An 18631-nucleotide genomic window follows, 5' to 3' on the forward strand; every position below is an offset into this window, starting at 1 on the left:
AGAGCCGGCATAGATGTGAGTGGCAGCAACCCACATGCAGGGGACCTGCAGAGAATGGAAGGAGAATGGATGCAGGGCAGCGGCAAGCATTGCTCTGTGTCCTGACTATGGACACAGTCCATACAGTGGCTGCTCAGACTCCTGCCACCATGCCTTCCCTGCTGCAACAGCCTGTACCCTGAATCCACGCTAAAATAAGCCCCTCCACCTTTATCCTGTTACTCGGGTGTCTTGTCTCAGCAGTGGGAAAGGAATGGACAGTGGGCCCTGAAACTGCAAACCAGTTTTACTCGTATACTAGAAAAGAACAGACTCTAGGGGCGAGAGGGGGACAAAAACATCCAACTAAAAAGAAACCAAGACAGTTTTCATGACAGTTTGTGTGATAATTTTACTGCATAAGAAATGACAGCGATGGCATAAATTATTAGGTCAACAGTATATAAAGAACAAACTAAGTAAACAAATTGTTGAGATCTAATGTGAAAAGGAAAAACAAACCCAGTTTATAAGAACAGCACACAATCCAGAGCTATGACTTCTTTTGAAAGAGAACCTTTTTGCATTTTCTGGATAGAGTAATGTCTGTGATTTTATCATGTGAGATGGAAACCCACTTTACAACTAAAACATGAAAACACAGCATATACACACAGGTAGCCCTCTGAACAGTGGACAGAACAGAGACCAGGATGTTAGGTTGCCTAAAGTACGTCAGGGGTACTCTATTAACAGTGGAATATTATCCTGCATACTAACATCACACACATTGGAGAATACATATACATATCAAAAAAGCATGGGAGTCCATAACTTCCTATGAAAAAAATATATAGATAAATATATAGACATTAAAATTTTCCCTTCTTCAATTATTTATCCTGTTCAACACAAAAATGTGAATAAATAATTTTCTTACAAACTTCAAGTTACACTGTTGCAAAGAGACTTAAAAAAAAACCCAAACCTGATTTACTCTTTCTTGTCATTAAATAAACAAGCTAATATACAGATAACGGTAGATGGCTATGTAAATTGTAGGAGGCATGTCTAAGTCACTCCATCACATCCCAAATGCAGTTTAACACAATCAAAATTCACTCAAAATAATATTTTTTTCTGTTTAGTTTTTAAAAAAAGGTTTCTTTTTTTTTGAGATTTTAGAATTACATTTGAGTTGTGTGAAAAAATACAATTTCAATGCAAAAATCCTATCAAGCATTCAAGAGTGTATTGCTGGTGCTATAATCTTTTTGCATGTGTTTGTTTTCATAGGAAAAAAATAACAATAGAATAAAATAAATGTCTGAGACTTTTAAATGACTAAACACACAATCTGAACAGAGGCTTCATGCACACACTCACAAACTCAAAACATTAGGGGGAAGATCAGACATCTTTCTTCTGCGTTTGTTCTAGCTTTCTTCTCAGAAGACTGTAATTCTCCTTGGTGCCTACTGCCACAGGGTCAAGCTGCAAGGAGATCTCATAGTGTTTCTTGGCAGAGTCAAGATGTCCCCAGCGATGATAAAGCACAGCTGAAATAGCAGGAGATGAATTTAGTTGGAAGTGCTTCTGACTAACTTGCAGGATTCCCAAACACACGCACAAAGAACCATTGCAGAGCCTTTACAGAAATCACTGTTTAAAAAAATATTGTTTGTACTGAAAGCTTTATTTATTGTAATTGCACACCCTGGGGAATGTACCCCGGGCCCTGCCTATTACTCATGAGTTTCTTCTTATTGTTAGATGGGATTCACGTGCTTCCAGAAATGTTATTACAAGAAAGGGCACAAGACTGTTCAGTGCTGCTGTGAAACTTCTAGCCAGTCAGCAGTGTACTGAGCTTGGGCTATGCCAAAGTCCGGTCCTTTATTATTTTATCCCCTTTTTTAGAAAGGCCCACAACTTATTTTTTTTAAAGATTTATTTATTTTTATTTTATGACTATTTTGCCTTCCTGTACATATGTATACCACCTGCATGCAGTGCCTGGTGTGCATGGAGACTAGGAGATGTCAGATCCTCTGGAACTAAAGTTACAGATGGTTGTGTGCCTCCATGTAGATGCTAGGAACCAAATCTGGGTCCTCTGCAAGAACATCCAGTGTTTTTAACTGCTGAGCTGTTTCTATAACCACAACCATTTATTTTAAATGAAGATGTCCATAAATCTTTTGGTGAAATAACAGCTGTGTTTCTAGGCAGAACTAGGGGCTCTAACCTAAAAATGAGGCTGTAAGATGATAGTTACAATAAAGCAAGCCTTCAGCATCCTAAGCCTGATTTGTATATAGGGAATGTTTTTCATGAGGTACAGGAACATGAATGCGTATGCTGGGTAAGCACTCTACACTGAGCTGTATCACCAGCCCATTTAAAAAAAAAATCATTTGAGACAGGGTCAGTATAGGTTACCTTTTAAACGTTACTTCTGCAAAAGATTATATAATATATATATATATTCATATAATATATACCAATATATTATATTCATGTATATGAATGATGTATGTATATGTATATATATGTAATATATACATATATATGTGTGTGTGTGTCTGTTTGTGCTTGTGTATATAATATCAAAATTTCAATACAATTCAAATGGAAAATTTTCTTACCCAAATTACCATGGTAACTTGCAACATTTGGATTTGCTTTAATTGCCTTGAGGAATAAAGCTTCAGACTCCTATGAAACAAAATACATGCAGAAGAAGGTATTATGCACGAAGCAAAACCAATCATCTTACTTTCTAGCATCATTGTTTTGTATCACCAAATCCTTTCCAGAAACAGCCCTGCTCAGAAGAGGCTAAAGAAGCTAACATGGAAGGTGGCAGGGGGTGGCAGAACACAGTGGTGGCCAGAGAGAGGGGATGGCAAAGCCTGTAAGCTCTACCTCACAAGTAGCTGGGATTTCACAACCTAAATCAGATGACTTGATTCAGTGTGCACTGAGGGAAGGGCACAGACAAGGAAAGCACCAAGCTGTCAAGGACACCAACGAGGGCAGCATGCCCAACCTGAAGTGAAGGCCTTACTGCAGACTCTCAGGTAGGGGTATGAGCCGTTCAGTCTCCTCAGAAATCCAGAACACCCTTGCATCCCAGATGAGGCTGGATCCCACATACAACAGCAATTAGCAAAGAGAATGAGGAAGAAATGGCCACTTAGGATGGAAGCTGTCCAATACTGTGCATGACTGTGAGACCCTTGTGACCCTTGGGGAGTATGGGATGATTTTTGTACAGATTTGCATTTCCTCTAAGTTGTCCTTAGTTGCAGTGAGGTCACCATGAAGCAGGGTGATGTGGTTTTCTACCAGACTGAGCCTAGATGTCACTTTCTACCATGATGCCCACAGATAGATGTCCAACCTCTTTACTAACATAAGCCTAGGCCACAATGCATGTCTCCCACACGTAGAGCCAAGCTCACTGCAACTGGCACCAAATGCTGAGCTTAAACAACCCATGATGCTAGACTGGGGATAATTTTGGCTTCTCTGAGTGGGCTTTCTGCCGCTCTACCTCTGCATTTTCTAAAGTGCAAGAACAGCAGTTTCTTTGCCATGGGATAGCCCATGGGTGTCCTGGGAAATAGGCTGGGTGTCTAGGTGGATAACTCTGAACCCACATAGCTCAGAGAAAACCTGGTCGTGCAGAAGTATTATTTAAAAGGGTTTGAATAAAGCCATCAATCTGATATACAGGATGTCATTGATGAGCCAGTTTTACATCCCAGCTCCAGCAGCCTTTAGAGATCCTCAGGTTTGTCCAACATTTTAGATAAGATTCAGAACAACCAACCTAAACCAAAGTTTGGAGATTTTGTTTATCAACACAAAGGAAAAGTAATACACTCTCTTCTGAAGAACAATAATGGCAATTAACAAAGGTTTAGAGCCGGAAATGGTCCTGCAAGTCTTTAGAACAAGTGGAGATCTGGGTTGAGAGGACCTGAAAGACAAAATGTCACAGCAGCAGCCGGTCATTAAGACTAAGCCTGTGCCCTCAGATGGGATGTCCTAAGGGCCATGACTCGGGGAAGGGAAGGGAGACAGTCTAATGTGCAGTTGAAACCAAGCACAAGAAGATACCTTCCTTTCGATTCACTCAGGTCAAAGTCTGTGCAACTGGTGGTTTGCGGCTCATACCCTCTACCATGGGCCAATCTCCCTTTAAAGGCTCAGATCCTATGCCTGGGATAGTTAAGTAGCTGAGACTCAGTAAAACTTTCACTTCTTAGCTACCCTATTTTTCTGATAATGACCTTTTAAAACACATTTATTTGTGTTCAAAATATACTCAAAGGGCTGGAGATCAGCATTCGAACATACTAGTTGCTTTTCCAAAGAACCCAGATTGGTTTCCCAACATTCACATGGCTTCAAACAACCATGTGTTACTCCAGCCTCAAGGGATATGATGTCTTTTTCTGGCCTCCCTTGGCAATGCACACATGTGGTGCACAGTCATAAAATAAAAAGAAATTTAATGAACATTTACGTAAAGAGAAGCATCAACTGGATGTACTATGCTCCCAGGGACTTGGGAGGCTGAGGCAAGAGGATGGAAGAGTGCCAACCTGTGTTATATAATAAAATATAGCAAAACTCAGTCTCTTAAATAACATATAAATGAATAAACAAATAAACAAACAAGCAAAGCAAAGCAAATAAATCGGGCAGAACCTATATGAGAAACAAAGGAGTTCTTAACAGTGTGGCACACATGACCAGAGTTTGGGAAACTACTCTCTCACTAGGACATGCCCTTAAACCCCAACGCAGTGAATGAGCAATGCAGAAAGGGACGGCTGGGAACATCACCTTGGCTCTCCCACATTAGCCCTGAACTGGAAAGCAATATTAATTTTAATGGGTTTAAAAGTGATCAACAGAGGTTCATTTAATGATAATTAAGCTAACATCATTTTGTATGCATGTATTTACCATTCAGTAGATGCAAATTCCACCCTCATGCATGTTCTCCTATCATATTGCCAGGAGCCAGGCAGACTGCTATCTTCACTTTATACAAGGACAAACTGAATGATGGACCGGTGAGTGACTGCGGTTAGGTTCTAGGGCTCTTAACTGAGCACTAGAGACACTCAATATAGTAGACACATTTTCTGTACACTGAAGCTACTAGCAGGCTGCTGAAGCCTGCATGCTGATATTGATGAGAAATTCATTTGGTCATTTCACGACTGCAAGCATGAGGCCCTGAATCTGTATCCCAGCACCCACGCAAAAAATGGTGTCGCGCTGGAGAGGCAGAGGCAGGAGCATCACTGGATTTCTCCTGACAGTCAAATTGGCTGAATCACTCAGCTCCAGATCCAGCTCAGACTCAAAAAGTAAGATAGCCAGTGACTGAGGAAGATACCTTACATCAGCCTCTCGCCCCAGACAGACAGACAGACAGACAGACAGACAGACACCCACACCCACACACCACTCCCAATCCCTGGACTAGAAGAGAAGCCTACCAATCCTGTGAGACTCTATTTCCACCATTTCCCCATCTCCCCACTGATCTGCCCAGGGCTCTGTCAACATGCAGTCAACAGGCTGGACAGGGCACCCTGCAGGTTAAAGAACAAAAGATATCCTCCTCCTATTGTGACAGAAAAGCTATACAAATGTTTACATTCTAAACCCTTAACTTAAAAAAATAATAAAGTATGAGATGCTGGCTCCATGGCTGGACTAGGCTGGCTGAACCCCTGGCTGGAAAAGTCCCATCATGCCCCCTGCTGCTAGCTGCCTAAGAGCTCAAAATGAGCTCCTTATTTCAGATTTCATCTTGTTTCCTTATCATAGGCTCAGCACTCTGGCCTTGCCCATTAGGATGAAAATGTGTACAGATGGGCAACCTATTGTACCATTCTGTTACATGGAGTATTTTCTACTTATGGGGTGGTGGTGGGGGAACAATGTGAACAGGAAGCCAAATGAACCCTGGGCTCAATTCCCATAATAGAAATTGCACTTTATAGACTGCAGGATGATAGAAAAATCAATACAATGATCACAGAATCAGCATCTTGAAGACTTGCTGTAGGTAGCCGGGTCAATGGAGGACTGAGTCTCCTGATTCATTCTTGCTAACCCACCCTTCCCCCATGTAGAGGTATAAAAAAAAATAAAATGAAACATCTCAAAAAGCCATTTTTTTTTTTTTAGGACAAAAGCTAGAATTAAAAATGTGTAGTAAAACCTAAATTCACCAATATTCAGAAATGATAGAAATGCATAAAATAGTTTATAGAAAGTTAAACCAATAATGATGTCTAATGAATATAAAGAAATGATACGAGAGGTATTGATTAATATAGTAGTAGGGTTCTTTAAAGGTGAATAATAATTAATTGCTACTGTTTATCCTTGAATCGCATCCATGGCCTCAGAGTGTTCAAAATTAAACATAGCTGTTATAATTCTGAAATAAAGTTATTCAGAATAAAATATTCATATAAAATATTAATAAAAATAATATTTTAAGTAATAACTCATCTATCAGACCACAATCCTGAAATAGTTCTTCATCCAAAGGCTGTGGGACTGCTTCTCCAAGTGTTCCCAAAGTATGTCTGTGTGAAGTGCCCAGGATGTCATTTAAAAATAAATACCTCTGATTTGCCCCGCTCCGGGCTGATTCTCCTGGGGAGGAATCTGCGTTAATGAGAATATAGAGAATAGAGTGTTGGGTGACCGGCCCCATGAACCTATAGGGAGTGAGGCCCAGACAACTTACTACTTCTGAAAACCTCAGTGGAAGAAGTGTGCATGTGTGTTTGCATGTATATGTGTGACATACATTCTAGGCGAGCCTTCTATCACTGAGCTACATCTTAGTGCCAGAGTTAAGATCTTATGATTTTCACTGGTCAAAAGCCTCTAGGGCCTTGATGATGACATGTGATTCAGAGGAGAAACTGAGGTTTATAAAATGCAAAAGATAGAACCCACAGACAAACCTAGTACTCCTGCCCTACTGTAAGTGCAAGGTCAGACTCTGCATGCAAAGGAGGAGCGTGCCCTGGGAGGGTGGCACTGTGCTAAGTCATCTTGACACCAGCCATGTAGCACAGGAACCCAGCACTGGCAGCTCATTCTAGTTACTTTTCCTGGGCTTCTCACTCCTCAGCACAAGGAACAAGCTGGTTTCTCATGACGAGGGACACTGGGTCTAGCTGTTAGGTAACCAGGAGAGGAATCTGACCAAGAGCTCCCCTGGTGCTCCTGCTCTGGCCGAACCCTTCATTGAACTGGGCATAAACACCGTGGCTCCTGTAGCTGCTCGACTGACTGCAGGACATCAAAGCCTGTTGCTTACCCACCTTGTATTTCTGGGATTTCCCCAGCACGTTTGCCAATGAGAACATAAGGGAGTGATCATTAGGTATTAATTGCAGGGCCTCTCTTCCAACAGCTTCAGCCTGGGCTAAGTTACCTGGGAGAAGAAATGAACTAATCAATACTGTGCTTGTGTCTTCTTCTCTCTAGAGCAAAACTTGAATGCATGATACACAGTATTGAAAATACTACTTGAGAAGACCCAAGGAGAACATGAGAAGACATGAGACACACCCACAACCTAGTGGGTGGAAGAGACATGGGATGGCAACTCAGTACACTACTAACAGACATTTTAGACCATGTTTAAATCCTCTCCCAGATACCAGTTATATCCAAAGTGGGACATAAAGCACAGCAAAGCAACACTAACTTCTGAATATTCTTACAGCCAAGTACATGTTCTGTATGTTTTGGAAAACAAGCCATCTACCTCCTGTCTACACAGTTTAGATGGTTTACTAGTTTTCAATTCTATCAAAGTACCACCAAGGTTTTTAAAGGGATGGTTGGGTTTTTATAAAGAAGGCAGCAGAGGGCTACTTGGTAGAAAACTCGCCTACCACATCCAAGGCCCTGGGACTGATCTCCAGTATCGTAAGATAGCACAACAAGGGTAACAGAGCCCACCACCCCACCCCAAACCAGTTGAACCTGGTCTACTATGGGCTGAGAAATCAGATCTAACCATCAGCATTGTATTTTAACTAAGAATCCATTCCTCTCAGAAAAGACCTGAAAGCAGATCCTATGTGTACCTAGCTGTTTCCAGCATGCTGAAGGGTAGGTAGTGTGGCTCAATGATAGGCCTCAGAATAAATGAGACCTGATCACACCCACTCCTCAACACTAATTTTCATTACATTATGGTTTTCATCACATTATGTTCAGGTATGTTAGAGGAAATTTCGTTTTCTAGAAAGACATTAGCATCATTATGTGTGCTGGGGTACTGGATGTGCTCTTGCGGCTAGAAGTCAGTATCAGATGTCTTCTTAAATTGTTATCCAATTTATTTTTTTAAGTCAGGGACAGGGTTCTCACTGACCTTGGAGCTCATTAATTAGGTTAATCCAGCTGGCTAGTGAGGGGATCCTGTCTCTATTTCCCAGTGTTGGGGTTGTATGGTATCTACCACCGTGCCTGGGCTTTTATGTGGGTGAGGAGGGTGTGACTTGTGGCCTCATGCCTGCACTGTGAGCATTTTACCGATTGAGCCATCTCCCCACTCTCTAGAAAAGGTTATTTTTGTTAACATCAATTAACCCAGATTTATTTTCATTCTTCCTCCCTCCCTTCCTTCCCCACTCCCTTCTTTCTTTTCCTGGAGTCTCTCTGTGTCATCCTAAGGGCCTCAGACACAGAGATTTGCCTGCCTCTCCCTGCCAAATGCTGGGACCAAAGCTGCATACCACCACACCCAGCTTATTTATCTTTTAAACTCTAGGACTAACACTGGTCAGCAGCACGCCCTGACTAGCCTGTGGGAATGTCACTGGTCTGCATGCCTTGGTTAGCCCACAGAATGATGGATGGTGGAACACCTTCTCATCATCTCCTTCTCCTCTGTACCTGTGTTATCCAGAAGTATGATCATGTTGTTCCACGCCAGGCTGTGCTCCGGCTTCAGTACGGTGGCATTTCTCCAAGCGTTCAATGCATCCACGTGGCGATTTAGATCTGCATACTGAAAATAAAGACCCGCCCCCCCTAGAGTCAATATTCCAACTCTTATTCCTTGTTCCCTTTCTATGACATTATCACAAAGACACACAAAATCCCTCAGAACAAACAATAACTACTACCTTACTTCCTATCAACCTGTGTACTTAAAAGCACAACCTCAATGAGTAGATGCCATCACAATCCGAGCTTTACAGAAGGAACCAAGACAAGAGGGAAATGAGTGACTTGCTCTGCTAAACATCTAGAGGTAGTGTTAGGTGACCTGGGTCTTGAGTTAAGGAACATTATTACCTTTTATGTATTGACCACAAATATGACGTCACACTTCAAGCTACTGAGAAACACTGATGATTCTGTTCCAGAAAGGCCCTATAGTTTATCTTTGATTAAGTGTTATTTGGACCAGTAAATGAGTATCTGATATAATCAGAAAGGTGTAGTAGGCTTGGGAAATGGCTCAGCGGGTAGCTGTTGCACATCCCCAGCACCTGCATAAAGCCAAGCCTGTTGGCATACACATGCAAGCCCAGAACTGGGGGTGGGGAGAACACAGAGACAGGTGCACCCCAGGAGGCTCACTGGCCAGTGAGCCTAGTTGAAATGGCAAGGTCTGAAATGGTGAGACCCTGCCTCAAAACATAAGGACAGCCACAGAGGAAGGTACCTAAGGTTGATCTTTGGCCTCCATATGCACACACATAGGCTCAGCTACCCACACAGAAGTGATTGGGGTGGGAGGGAAGCCAGAGCACACATGCATTCCATATGCCTATTTGCTTGCGAAGAATGTTTTAGAAACCTCTTATGAATATCTAAACTCAAAATACAAATATGAGCCATTCAGATATATTTTTGCAAACTTTTTTGGAGACCCATATAGTCACATAAGATCCCTCAGCAGTCTGGATCAGCTTGGCTTGTGTGAAAGAAGAACATCATCTTTGCTTTCTCTGGACAGATTTCATTTAACATCCGTAACAATATAAAACAGATAGAGATAGCTCTAATCTGCACAGTCATCAGAAGTCAGAGGGACAAAGTGATGGATTCTTTTCTTTTTCCATTTATGTGTGTGTGTGTGTGTGGTATGTTCGTGTGCTTGTGTGTATGTTTTTTTGCATGTATATGGGTATATGTGCACATGTGAGCACCTGCATGTGGTGGTCCAAGGATGCTAGGAATCATCTTCCATGGCCTTTTCACTTTCTTCACTGAGGCGTGGTCTCTCAATCAACCCCAGAACTCACTAAAATGGCTACTCCCACTAGCTAGCTTTCTCTGGGAACCCCAACTCAATGGTCATCATGTCCACCTGGTATCCACATGGAGTTCTGGGCATCTGAACTCAGGTCCTCATGCTTGTACAGAAATTGCTTTAATTTTTCTGCCTTCTGATGGATTCTTTAGCAGGTGATCCGACCCTCTTAAACTCAGGTCAAAGGTACATTTCATCTGAATATACTCCATCCCTTAACTCTGCATGGAGTCCCCATGACAGGAATCTATGGCAGCTTTAGCTTATAATTTCCTACTGCTTATTAAGCACATTTTCCACTGGACAACAGAAACATTTTGACTTGTTCTATGTCCCACACAACAAGTAGGTGACATGAGGTCAGATGAATTATGAAAACATTTACAAACATCTTTTTTGTTAAAGAGAATTTCTCAAATTTCTCACGAGGCTTAAGACTGTCAGGTTGCAATGTTTTACCCTTTAGGAAAGCATTAGGAAATGGTGTAAAAATTCAAATAAATACAGCTGTTTAAATATACCAAACATTAAACTTGGTCCCTGCATTGGATGTCTAAGTCAGTTCACTCCAGCGTGTATTCCAGGTCACAGTCACTTGGATGGAGTCAGTGATGACACTGTATATTCATTATACAACACAAGTCCTCCAGATGTTTCCTACTTGTTCCCACTATTACTCTGACTGTTGTTTTGTTGAAGGTGAACCAGATAAGTTTTCATTTTGTCTCCATGGCTACTCTTCCTTTACACACACTTTAAGGAAGCAGAGAACCACAGTGATGGTAATTTAATACTCAGCAGGGAGTAGAGGTGTTATTAACCTACCAGTCCATCATGGGTCCTTTACCCTCTGACTCTTTCTCCCAGCCTCAGAAGGACAGGGCAGAGGACCATGCTTCTCCCGCACCTCTCATTCTCCTACTGGCGTCTCAAAATGGCTCCAGCCCATTTTCTACTGTCCTGAGGCTAGAAGCAGTCATCTTCCTCTAAAAGGTAGCCTAGTCTGTTGTTAGTTCTCTATCCATCCACATGCTTCCCCCAAACCTATATTTACATTTTTGCTATTTCCACAACTGTCTGACCAATTCCTTGTGCTAAGCCTTCCCTATTTAAAATACTTAGCCAGCTTTTTCTTTTCTAAAGCCCATCATGACTGAATAATGACCAGCTTCTTCACAGCCAACAGTCCCCAGCACTCCTCCAGGTCACTGTCACCACAGCCAACAGTCCCCAGCACTCCTCCAGGTCACTGATACTGCCACCCTCAAGGGCCAGCACCACATCCCTAATAATCCAACTCTTCCCATTTCCTCTGTCATTATAGAGGAATTATAATATAGAGGAATAAGAAGAACATTATATCCTCTTCTTACCAGAGTCCATAAATCAAAGCAAATTTTAATCTCCCAATATAAAAATGCAACTTCTAAAACAGATACCTTGAAGCTATTAAGTTCCTTTTACTTATGGGTATAAAAGTGGGCCAGTTGAGGTGCAGAGATTAAGCCTTGATGCTTTTAAGTTATCAAGGGCAAAACCTGGGTAATTAAACTACAACAGAGAGCAACAACAGTACCCAACAGGCCCTGTGGTAACGCTACGTCTGGGTAGCACAACGGGTAAACAACACCACTGCCTCCATCATTTCTCCATCACAGTCAAAGAAAGCATCATGCAGCCCAAGACTGGAGCTCACCATCCATGCTTATATTTTATGTTCTGCGTTCTTTGCTTTGGAAGCTACTCCTACGGGGTTCATTTAGCATAGATTCTGTTTTCCAAATCCCAAGCAACAGCAGTGAGAGGCAGTGAGTAGTGAGGGAGTGATGACTGTAGAATTGAGCTTTAATTGAAGCTGCAGGTGGGCACACTTGCTTGGCAGGCAGTGACCTGAAAGGAGCTACCTCTAGAAAAGGGGAAACACCAAAGACTTCACAGGGACCAGCCTAATGTCATTTAACTGCTAGTTTAACTGGCTCATCAAACAGAGACAGTCACTCCACCTCCATGCATAGATTCAGGTTAACACATCTACTCCCTCCAGCCAGCACATCCTCCCTTTGTTAATTTTGAGGACTCGCCCTGCTTTGTATGTGACTGAAGTTTTGGTCCCTACGCACACTGTCATGGGGTTTTCAAATGCCCCCCAACCCCAGCTTACCCTTAGAAGAGCTTCTTCTGTTTTCTAGGAGAAACCTGCTTCAGCACAGAAGTACGAAACATCATAAAATATACTTTTTTTTTCTTTCTTTCCTTCTTTTTTTTTTTTTTTGGGTTTTCCGAGACAGGGTTTCTCTGTATAGCCCTGGCTGTCCTGGAACTCACTCTGTAGACCAGGCTGGCCTCAAACTCAGAAATCCGCCTGCCTCTGCCTCCCAAGTGCTGGGATTAAAGGCGTGCACCACCACTGGCCAGCTAAAGTATCCATTTTTGAATGTAAACCTGGAGACAGCTGATTGAGACAAGGGAATCTCAGGCTTCTGTCCTTCGTCCAAATCTCTGCTGCCTGGGGTCAGTGGTGTTGATGTCTCTGCTCTACTGTGCCCTGCAGGAGGTGACACCTCTTTTTGACACTGGAGTAGATTCCTAGAGATGGTGTCGTCCTATCATACTTATCATACATATATCACAACTAAAACAAGGTTTGTGTTTTTTTAAATAAAAACTACTTCATTCTAAAATTTATAATACAAGCATCGTCTGTCCACTTAAAGTGACTTGTCCAGCATTAGAAAGTCAGTCTTTCTCTTTGCAACCATGCGCCTGGCCATTTTTTTTTTTTCCTCTGTTCATTCTACTTGTGCAGTCAACAAAATCTTGGCTCATCATTCCAGAAACAAACATGGTAAAGGCCAAAGTTATTCATGTCGTGGTAAAAATGGAAGCCTATTCTTTCTATTAAAGTATCCAAATACCCAATGTTTTCTTGGTTTCCCTTCTGCCTTGACTGGGTCGTCAAAGTCTAGACAGGGATGATTACCAGAGGCAGGGCCATGCTGGGGGACATTTGTTGTTTTTTATGGGACATCTGAATTATCAAATAGGACATGAGATGATTATTTGGATGAATAACTGATGTGAGGAACTAGTTTTGTTTACACAAAAGATGCTTTGGGTATTTCAAATGAGGATAAGCAAGATTTTTTTTTTAACCTGTACATGCTACCTACTTGTGAAGCTATACACTCCTCCTAGATGTTCCATCTCTGTATGTACAATCCGTTTTGGCTCAGACAGATCCAAAGTATTTCCCTTACCAATTTCACCTAGTCAATGTAATGAGTCCTGTTTAAAGAATTATGCTGTTTGAGCCACATTATTTTCTTTGCCATGAAAATTAAGAGCAATCAGATTACCTTAAATATTTTGTCAAGAACCAGAAATACAGAGCAATTCAAGCACTTTAGTTTCTATGCCCATTAAGTAACTGCAAGGCCCTTTTAGATAAACACTAATTCCTGACACTGTCCTTTTCAGGAGGATGTCCCCTTGCAAAGCAAGAGATCTGTTCCCTTGGGGAAAGAGAACAAGGAAGCTCAGAAAATAAGTTACAGGTTTGTTTTTAAATATTAGTTTCTATTGAATTCATGTTTTAAAAACATCAATAACAACAAAATCAATGTTTATCAAGAAACAGATTCTTGAAGCATGTTTTCCAAGGCAGAAGGGATATACAGAATTTCATTTCATCTATTGCCTTTGTGATTTTCATAAATTGGGCTCATTCAGTTTGTATGGCTCATTAATTAGAACTTCGGCAGTGTATACAAGGAAATCAAATACTATTTTCAAATGAGATAAACACATATATAGGACTTTTATAATGTGGACAGTGCTGGATGGGTTTAAGAAGGTCATTCTGTTTTAGGTGACGGGAAACTGGGGCCGCCTGCCCTTACCAGCCGCCCGAGGTTGTAGTAGCAGTCTGGGTATTTCCTCCTGTGTTTAATCGCTGTCCGGTAGCTCTGCTCTGCTTCCTCAAACCGTTTCAGGCTGTTCTGAACTATGCCCAAATTCATCCATGCGGCTGCAAAGTCTGGCCTAGAAAAACATTTTTTTTTTTTAACAAAAGATAAACAAGAAAACGAGGGGATTAGATGACTGCCCAAACCCAGAGATTTCACTCTTTGTTCCTGGCAGAATGTTAAGAAAAGAAAAGAAAAAAAAAATGCTTACTGTATTTGGACAGCCAACGACAGCAGCTCTTCAGCTTCCTGTAGCTCATTCCTTTCTTTTAAGATATTCCCGAGGTTATTCATGGCATGAACGTACTTGGGATTTAGTCTGGAAATGGAGAGAAAAGTCACACAGTCTGTCACTGTTCGGTTGTTTTCAGCTAACACTTAGAAATCAGTCAAGACCGACAGGCATTTCAGAAAGGGAAGGTCTATGCGTACAACTGTGTACCTGACTGCTTCCCGGTAATATTTGATGGCCGCTGTTTGGTTGCCTTGATCAGCCAGGTTTTTGCCAATGTTGTAGTGAACCTGAAAACACAGGTGACAATTTGGCCATCAGCACATAGACTTCTTTGTTCAAAGCTGGGCATCTATTGCATCTTCTAATTGAAGATCATGCAATGGCATCCCAACTCCTAACCTACGGAGTTAAAGGTAAGGACTTTAGAAGGTGAATAGGTCATAAAGATAGGCCCCTTACTTCATTTGTTATGCAGAGGTTTCTCTGAAAGATGGCTGTCCCTGTCCCTGAACTGGAAGAGGGTCCTTCCTGAGCACCGCTATGCACAGGTGCCTTCACTGTGGATTTCCTCACCTCTAGAATGTTGAGAAGCAAATATTTGCTGTTTAAACCCCAGTCCACACTGTTCTCTCAAGGCAGCCTAAACTAGAGGCTAACATCTACGACTCCTCATCCTCCAGGCAGCAACTGATGAGGACTAGATAAGGCACTGGGCCAGCGCTGGGGACATACGGCAGGGCAGCAAAAGCCCAGAGTTGTACCTCACAGCGCCTCGGCTAATGGCTAAACCTGTGTCGCTGCATAGGTTTCAAGGGCTGTGCAGGAAAGGTTATGCTCTGGTTTCAGAGCCTAAGAAAAAGTTTTGTGGGATTGATTTTCTGGCTGGGATCTGAAGTAGCTACTAAGAGAGGTTTACCCTGGGAAGAGGAGGCAGCCCAGGCAGAGTTCAGGGATAGGAGGAAGCTGGTGTTGGGTAAGAGACTCAAGGTCCTAGGATGCTGAGGGCAGGAACTCAGGTTGGCCACTATGATTAGCCAGGCAACAGCAGGCACAGCTTGAAAGCAACAAGGTCAAATTATTCCATACTTGTGCCCTTGGGCTATCATGACAAGGCCCTTCAAACCTGGGCTTCATTCATACAGCACTGCCTGTCTCAGTTCTAAAGGCCTAGCTTGAGGTAGACTCTTCCAGCCTGGTATGTCTTCTAGGTGTATTTTGGTGACCAGACAACTCTTACTGATGTCTTCACACATCACCCAACTAACTTCCTTGTCTCCATGTCTCTTCTCTAACCTGATGTAAGCCATCTTACTCTGTTTTCTTTTCGTATGACAGAATACCACAGGCTGCTTTTTTAAAAATATGTATTTTGGTGTTTTGCTTGCATATATGTCTATATGAGGGTGTTAGATCTCCTGGAACTGGAGTTATAGACAGCTGTGAGCTACCATGTGGGTGGGTGCTGGAAATTGAACCCAGATCCTCTGGAATAGTAGTCAGTGCTCTTAGTTGCTGAGCCATCTCTCCAGCCTCCATCAGACTGTTAATATTTTAGTATAGAAATATATTTTACTCACAGTTTAGGAAAGAGGTTGTGAAGTCTGGGGTCAGGGGTTAGAGGAGGCTGTCCCTGCTGAAAACTCAGAATACAGAGTAAGGCATCAACTGACAAGATGGTGGGGTATGTTGTATGTCCTGGCATGTCCTGGGGTGTATTGTTTGTCCTGGCATATCCTTTAGAGAAGGTCACTGATGGTTTACTACAAGAATGTGCCAGGTCAATTCTCCCTCCTTATAAAGCTAAATTCTCATGTCTTCATCAAACCTCAGTTGAGTCCTGGCAAGAAGTGCCTTTACATACTGATTCATCTTATTGGTCTTAAAATGGTTAACTTACATGATGGGGGTTTTACATTTATTAAGAACAAAAGAGAATATATGAGTAGATAAACCATTTGCAAAGACAATGAAAGAAACAGGACTCATGGTTGCAAATCAATGAGAAATTTTTAACCATCTTAGAGTGAGGATGCCTGGGAGGCTGGGGCAGAGCCTCTCAGTTACACATGGGCACAGAATATATTACAGAGAAATATCAGGTGAGACTAGAATCTGAGTCTGAACCCCAGTGTACATGCCTGCAGTCCTAGACTTGGCAAGTAGAGACAGAAGAATCAGATTAAGGCCATCTTTGGCTACATAGAAAGTTCAAAACCAGTCAGGGCTACTTGAGACCTTATCTCAACACCATTAAAATAGAAGAAGGGGGAGAAAGAGGAGGAACAAGAGAAGTGGGAGGAGAAAGAGAAGGAGGAAGAAAAAGGAGGAAGGAAGAGGAAGAAGAAAGAGAAAGAAGGAAGAGGAAGAAGGAAGAAAGAGGAGGCAGCAGCAGCAGGAACCTGGACTAAGATCAGAAAAGCAGAACGACATGGCCCTGAGGAAGGCCATCAGAGGTCTCTATTGATGATCAAAAGCTCTTCCCAGAATCAGGAGGCATAAACCCTAAGGCCAGTAGTAATCCCGGAAAGGGATACCACAGATCTTTGTTTGGAGAGGAAGACTCAAGGCAAATGCTGAGGGCCACCATGACTCGATATGGTTCTTCCCAAGATCTTCTCATCACCGTGGCTCTGAGCTGATACATTGCTTTGGTATTCGACATCTTATCGGAAACTGAGAATCTGAGTCTGAACCCCAGGTTTTCTAAGCCCATTCCTTCTCACCACAGTACACCTGCTTCCCGGGAGCTGGTGAAGATGGGCTTGACTTCTCTAGGCCATCTAGAGATGCCTCACCATACTGCCTGCTTTTCTACTCAAAGCTGTCTTTGAACCACTGACTTCTGTTATGCATCATGGACAGACTATTCATAGAGCGAAGCCCATGGCCTTTTAGTGTGACTGTGAAGACTGGGCCTTTAAAGTGGCAATAAGGAAGTGAGGTCACAAAGGGGATCAATCTGACTAGAATCGGACAGAAATGAAGACTGTAGACAGGAATGACTAAACAATGACACAGTGAGAAGATAAGTCATTGAGAGTGTGACAGAATAGAAGCTTAGAAACACACACACACCACACATGCACACACACTCACACATGCATGCATGCACACATGGTTTGACAGAAACTTAGAAACACCATATAACACACACACACACACACACACACACACACACACACACACACACACACACGCATGGACAGTGATACAGAAACCTAGAAACTCTTCCTGGACCAGAATACCTATCCATTTATAGGTATTTTCATTCTTCCACAGCTTGGAAGTGGCTTGGTAAACACTACTGCCAGAGCAGCCCATGGCATTTGTGAAGATCATCCTATTCCATACAACAAAAGAATGAAAAGCTAGAGGGTGCTATGGAGAAGGATGTTCTCTGGGTCCCCAGAGCACAAATACAACTTCTACCTAGATATCAGTATGGACTCCAGTCTCTTTAGCCCATAGGCTCCTGCTGTTTTTCTTTGTTTGGGGGTAATTTTGCTCTCTTTGTAAACTAAAGAGTTCAGCTGCCCTCTGCAGCATGGCCAGGGTTCTGCCAGACACTCAGGATGCCAGGCCAGAATCCCAGGGTAGAGGACAGGTCACTGTGAAAAGCTGCCAGGCAGCAGTTATTTAAATGGAATTAGTTAGAAATATGATTCGGGCTTAGAAGGCATTCCAAAATTAAGAAGACATTCTCTCTCTCTCTCTAGATTGGACAGAGAATTCTGTGAAAAGAAAACCGCTGCCTAGATTTGGGCTGAATAATTCAGAAAACAAACCTGACCAACAGGCTACTTTTAGTAGCAGTTAGAAAATGGGGGATTTTTGTTCCATGTAAGACAGAAAGAGCCCAGTTACCCAACTTTTCCTCCAGCCTTTGCATATCATATGCTAAGACAATGAAGCCAGATTAAAACAGCCACTGCCACCAAGTGACAAACGTAGGAAACAAGCAGAAGTGCCCACAATGAGAGGCACTTCTAATACCATTAAAAGTCCCAAATATTCTGCTGAGGTTGAAGATTGCTAAAGCTAAAACGTATAAACACATAAAGATTCATGTTCATCTTTAAGGGAATACCTTCAAGTGCTACATGATCCTTTCTTTGT

General features: G+C 42.3%; 1 protein-coding gene and 1 long non-coding RNA gene across 20 annotated transcripts in view; one reads left to right on the plus strand and one right to left on the minus strand.

Annotated features, from left to right (window-relative positions):
- Positions 1-10837, plus strand: part of 4930594M22Rik (RIKEN cDNA 4930594M22 gene) — a 16413-nt gene extending 5576 nt beyond the window's left edge. The window contains exons 2-3 of one of the 2 annotated variants that reach the window (NR_155286.1): positions 5017-5072; positions 7525-10837. This is a non-coding gene — a long non-coding RNA (RIKEN cDNA 4930594M22 gene). The remainder of the gene's footprint in view (positions 1-5016; positions 5073-7524) is intronic. The other variant, NR_155287.1, reaches the window with a different exon arrangement.
- Tmtc4 (transmembrane and tetratricopeptide repeat containing 4) overlaps positions 366-18631 on the minus strand; it is a 64315-nt gene continuing 46049 nt past the window's right edge. For 11 of the 18 annotated variants that reach the window (XM_030248003.1, XM_030248004.1, XM_030248009.1 and 8 more), the window contains 7 exons: positions 14723-14802; positions 14492-14599; positions 14215-14356; positions 8947-9061; positions 7359-7471; positions 2628-2697; positions 374-1538 (listed from right to left, as the gene is read on the minus strand). In XM_030248003.1, the coding sequence (XP_030103863.1) occupies positions 1390-1538; positions 2628-2697; positions 7359-7471; positions 8947-9061; positions 14215-14356; positions 14492-14599; positions 14723-14802 (777 nt within the window). In that variant the 3' untranslated portion in view covers positions 374-1389. Of the gene's footprint in view, positions 1539-2627; positions 2698-7358; positions 7472-8946; positions 9062-14214; positions 14357-14491; positions 14600-14722; positions 14915-18631 lie in introns of all 18 variants that reach the window. The other 7 variants (NM_028651.3, NM_001360598.1, XM_017316183.1 and 4 more) reach the window with 2 other exon arrangements.

This window comes from Mus musculus, chromosome 14 (assembly GCF_000001635.26).
Source record: "Mus musculus strain C57BL/6J chromosome 14, GRCm38.p6 C57BL/6J".
Lineage (NCBI taxonomy): Eukaryota > Metazoa > Chordata > Mammalia > Rodentia > Muridae > Mus > Mus musculus.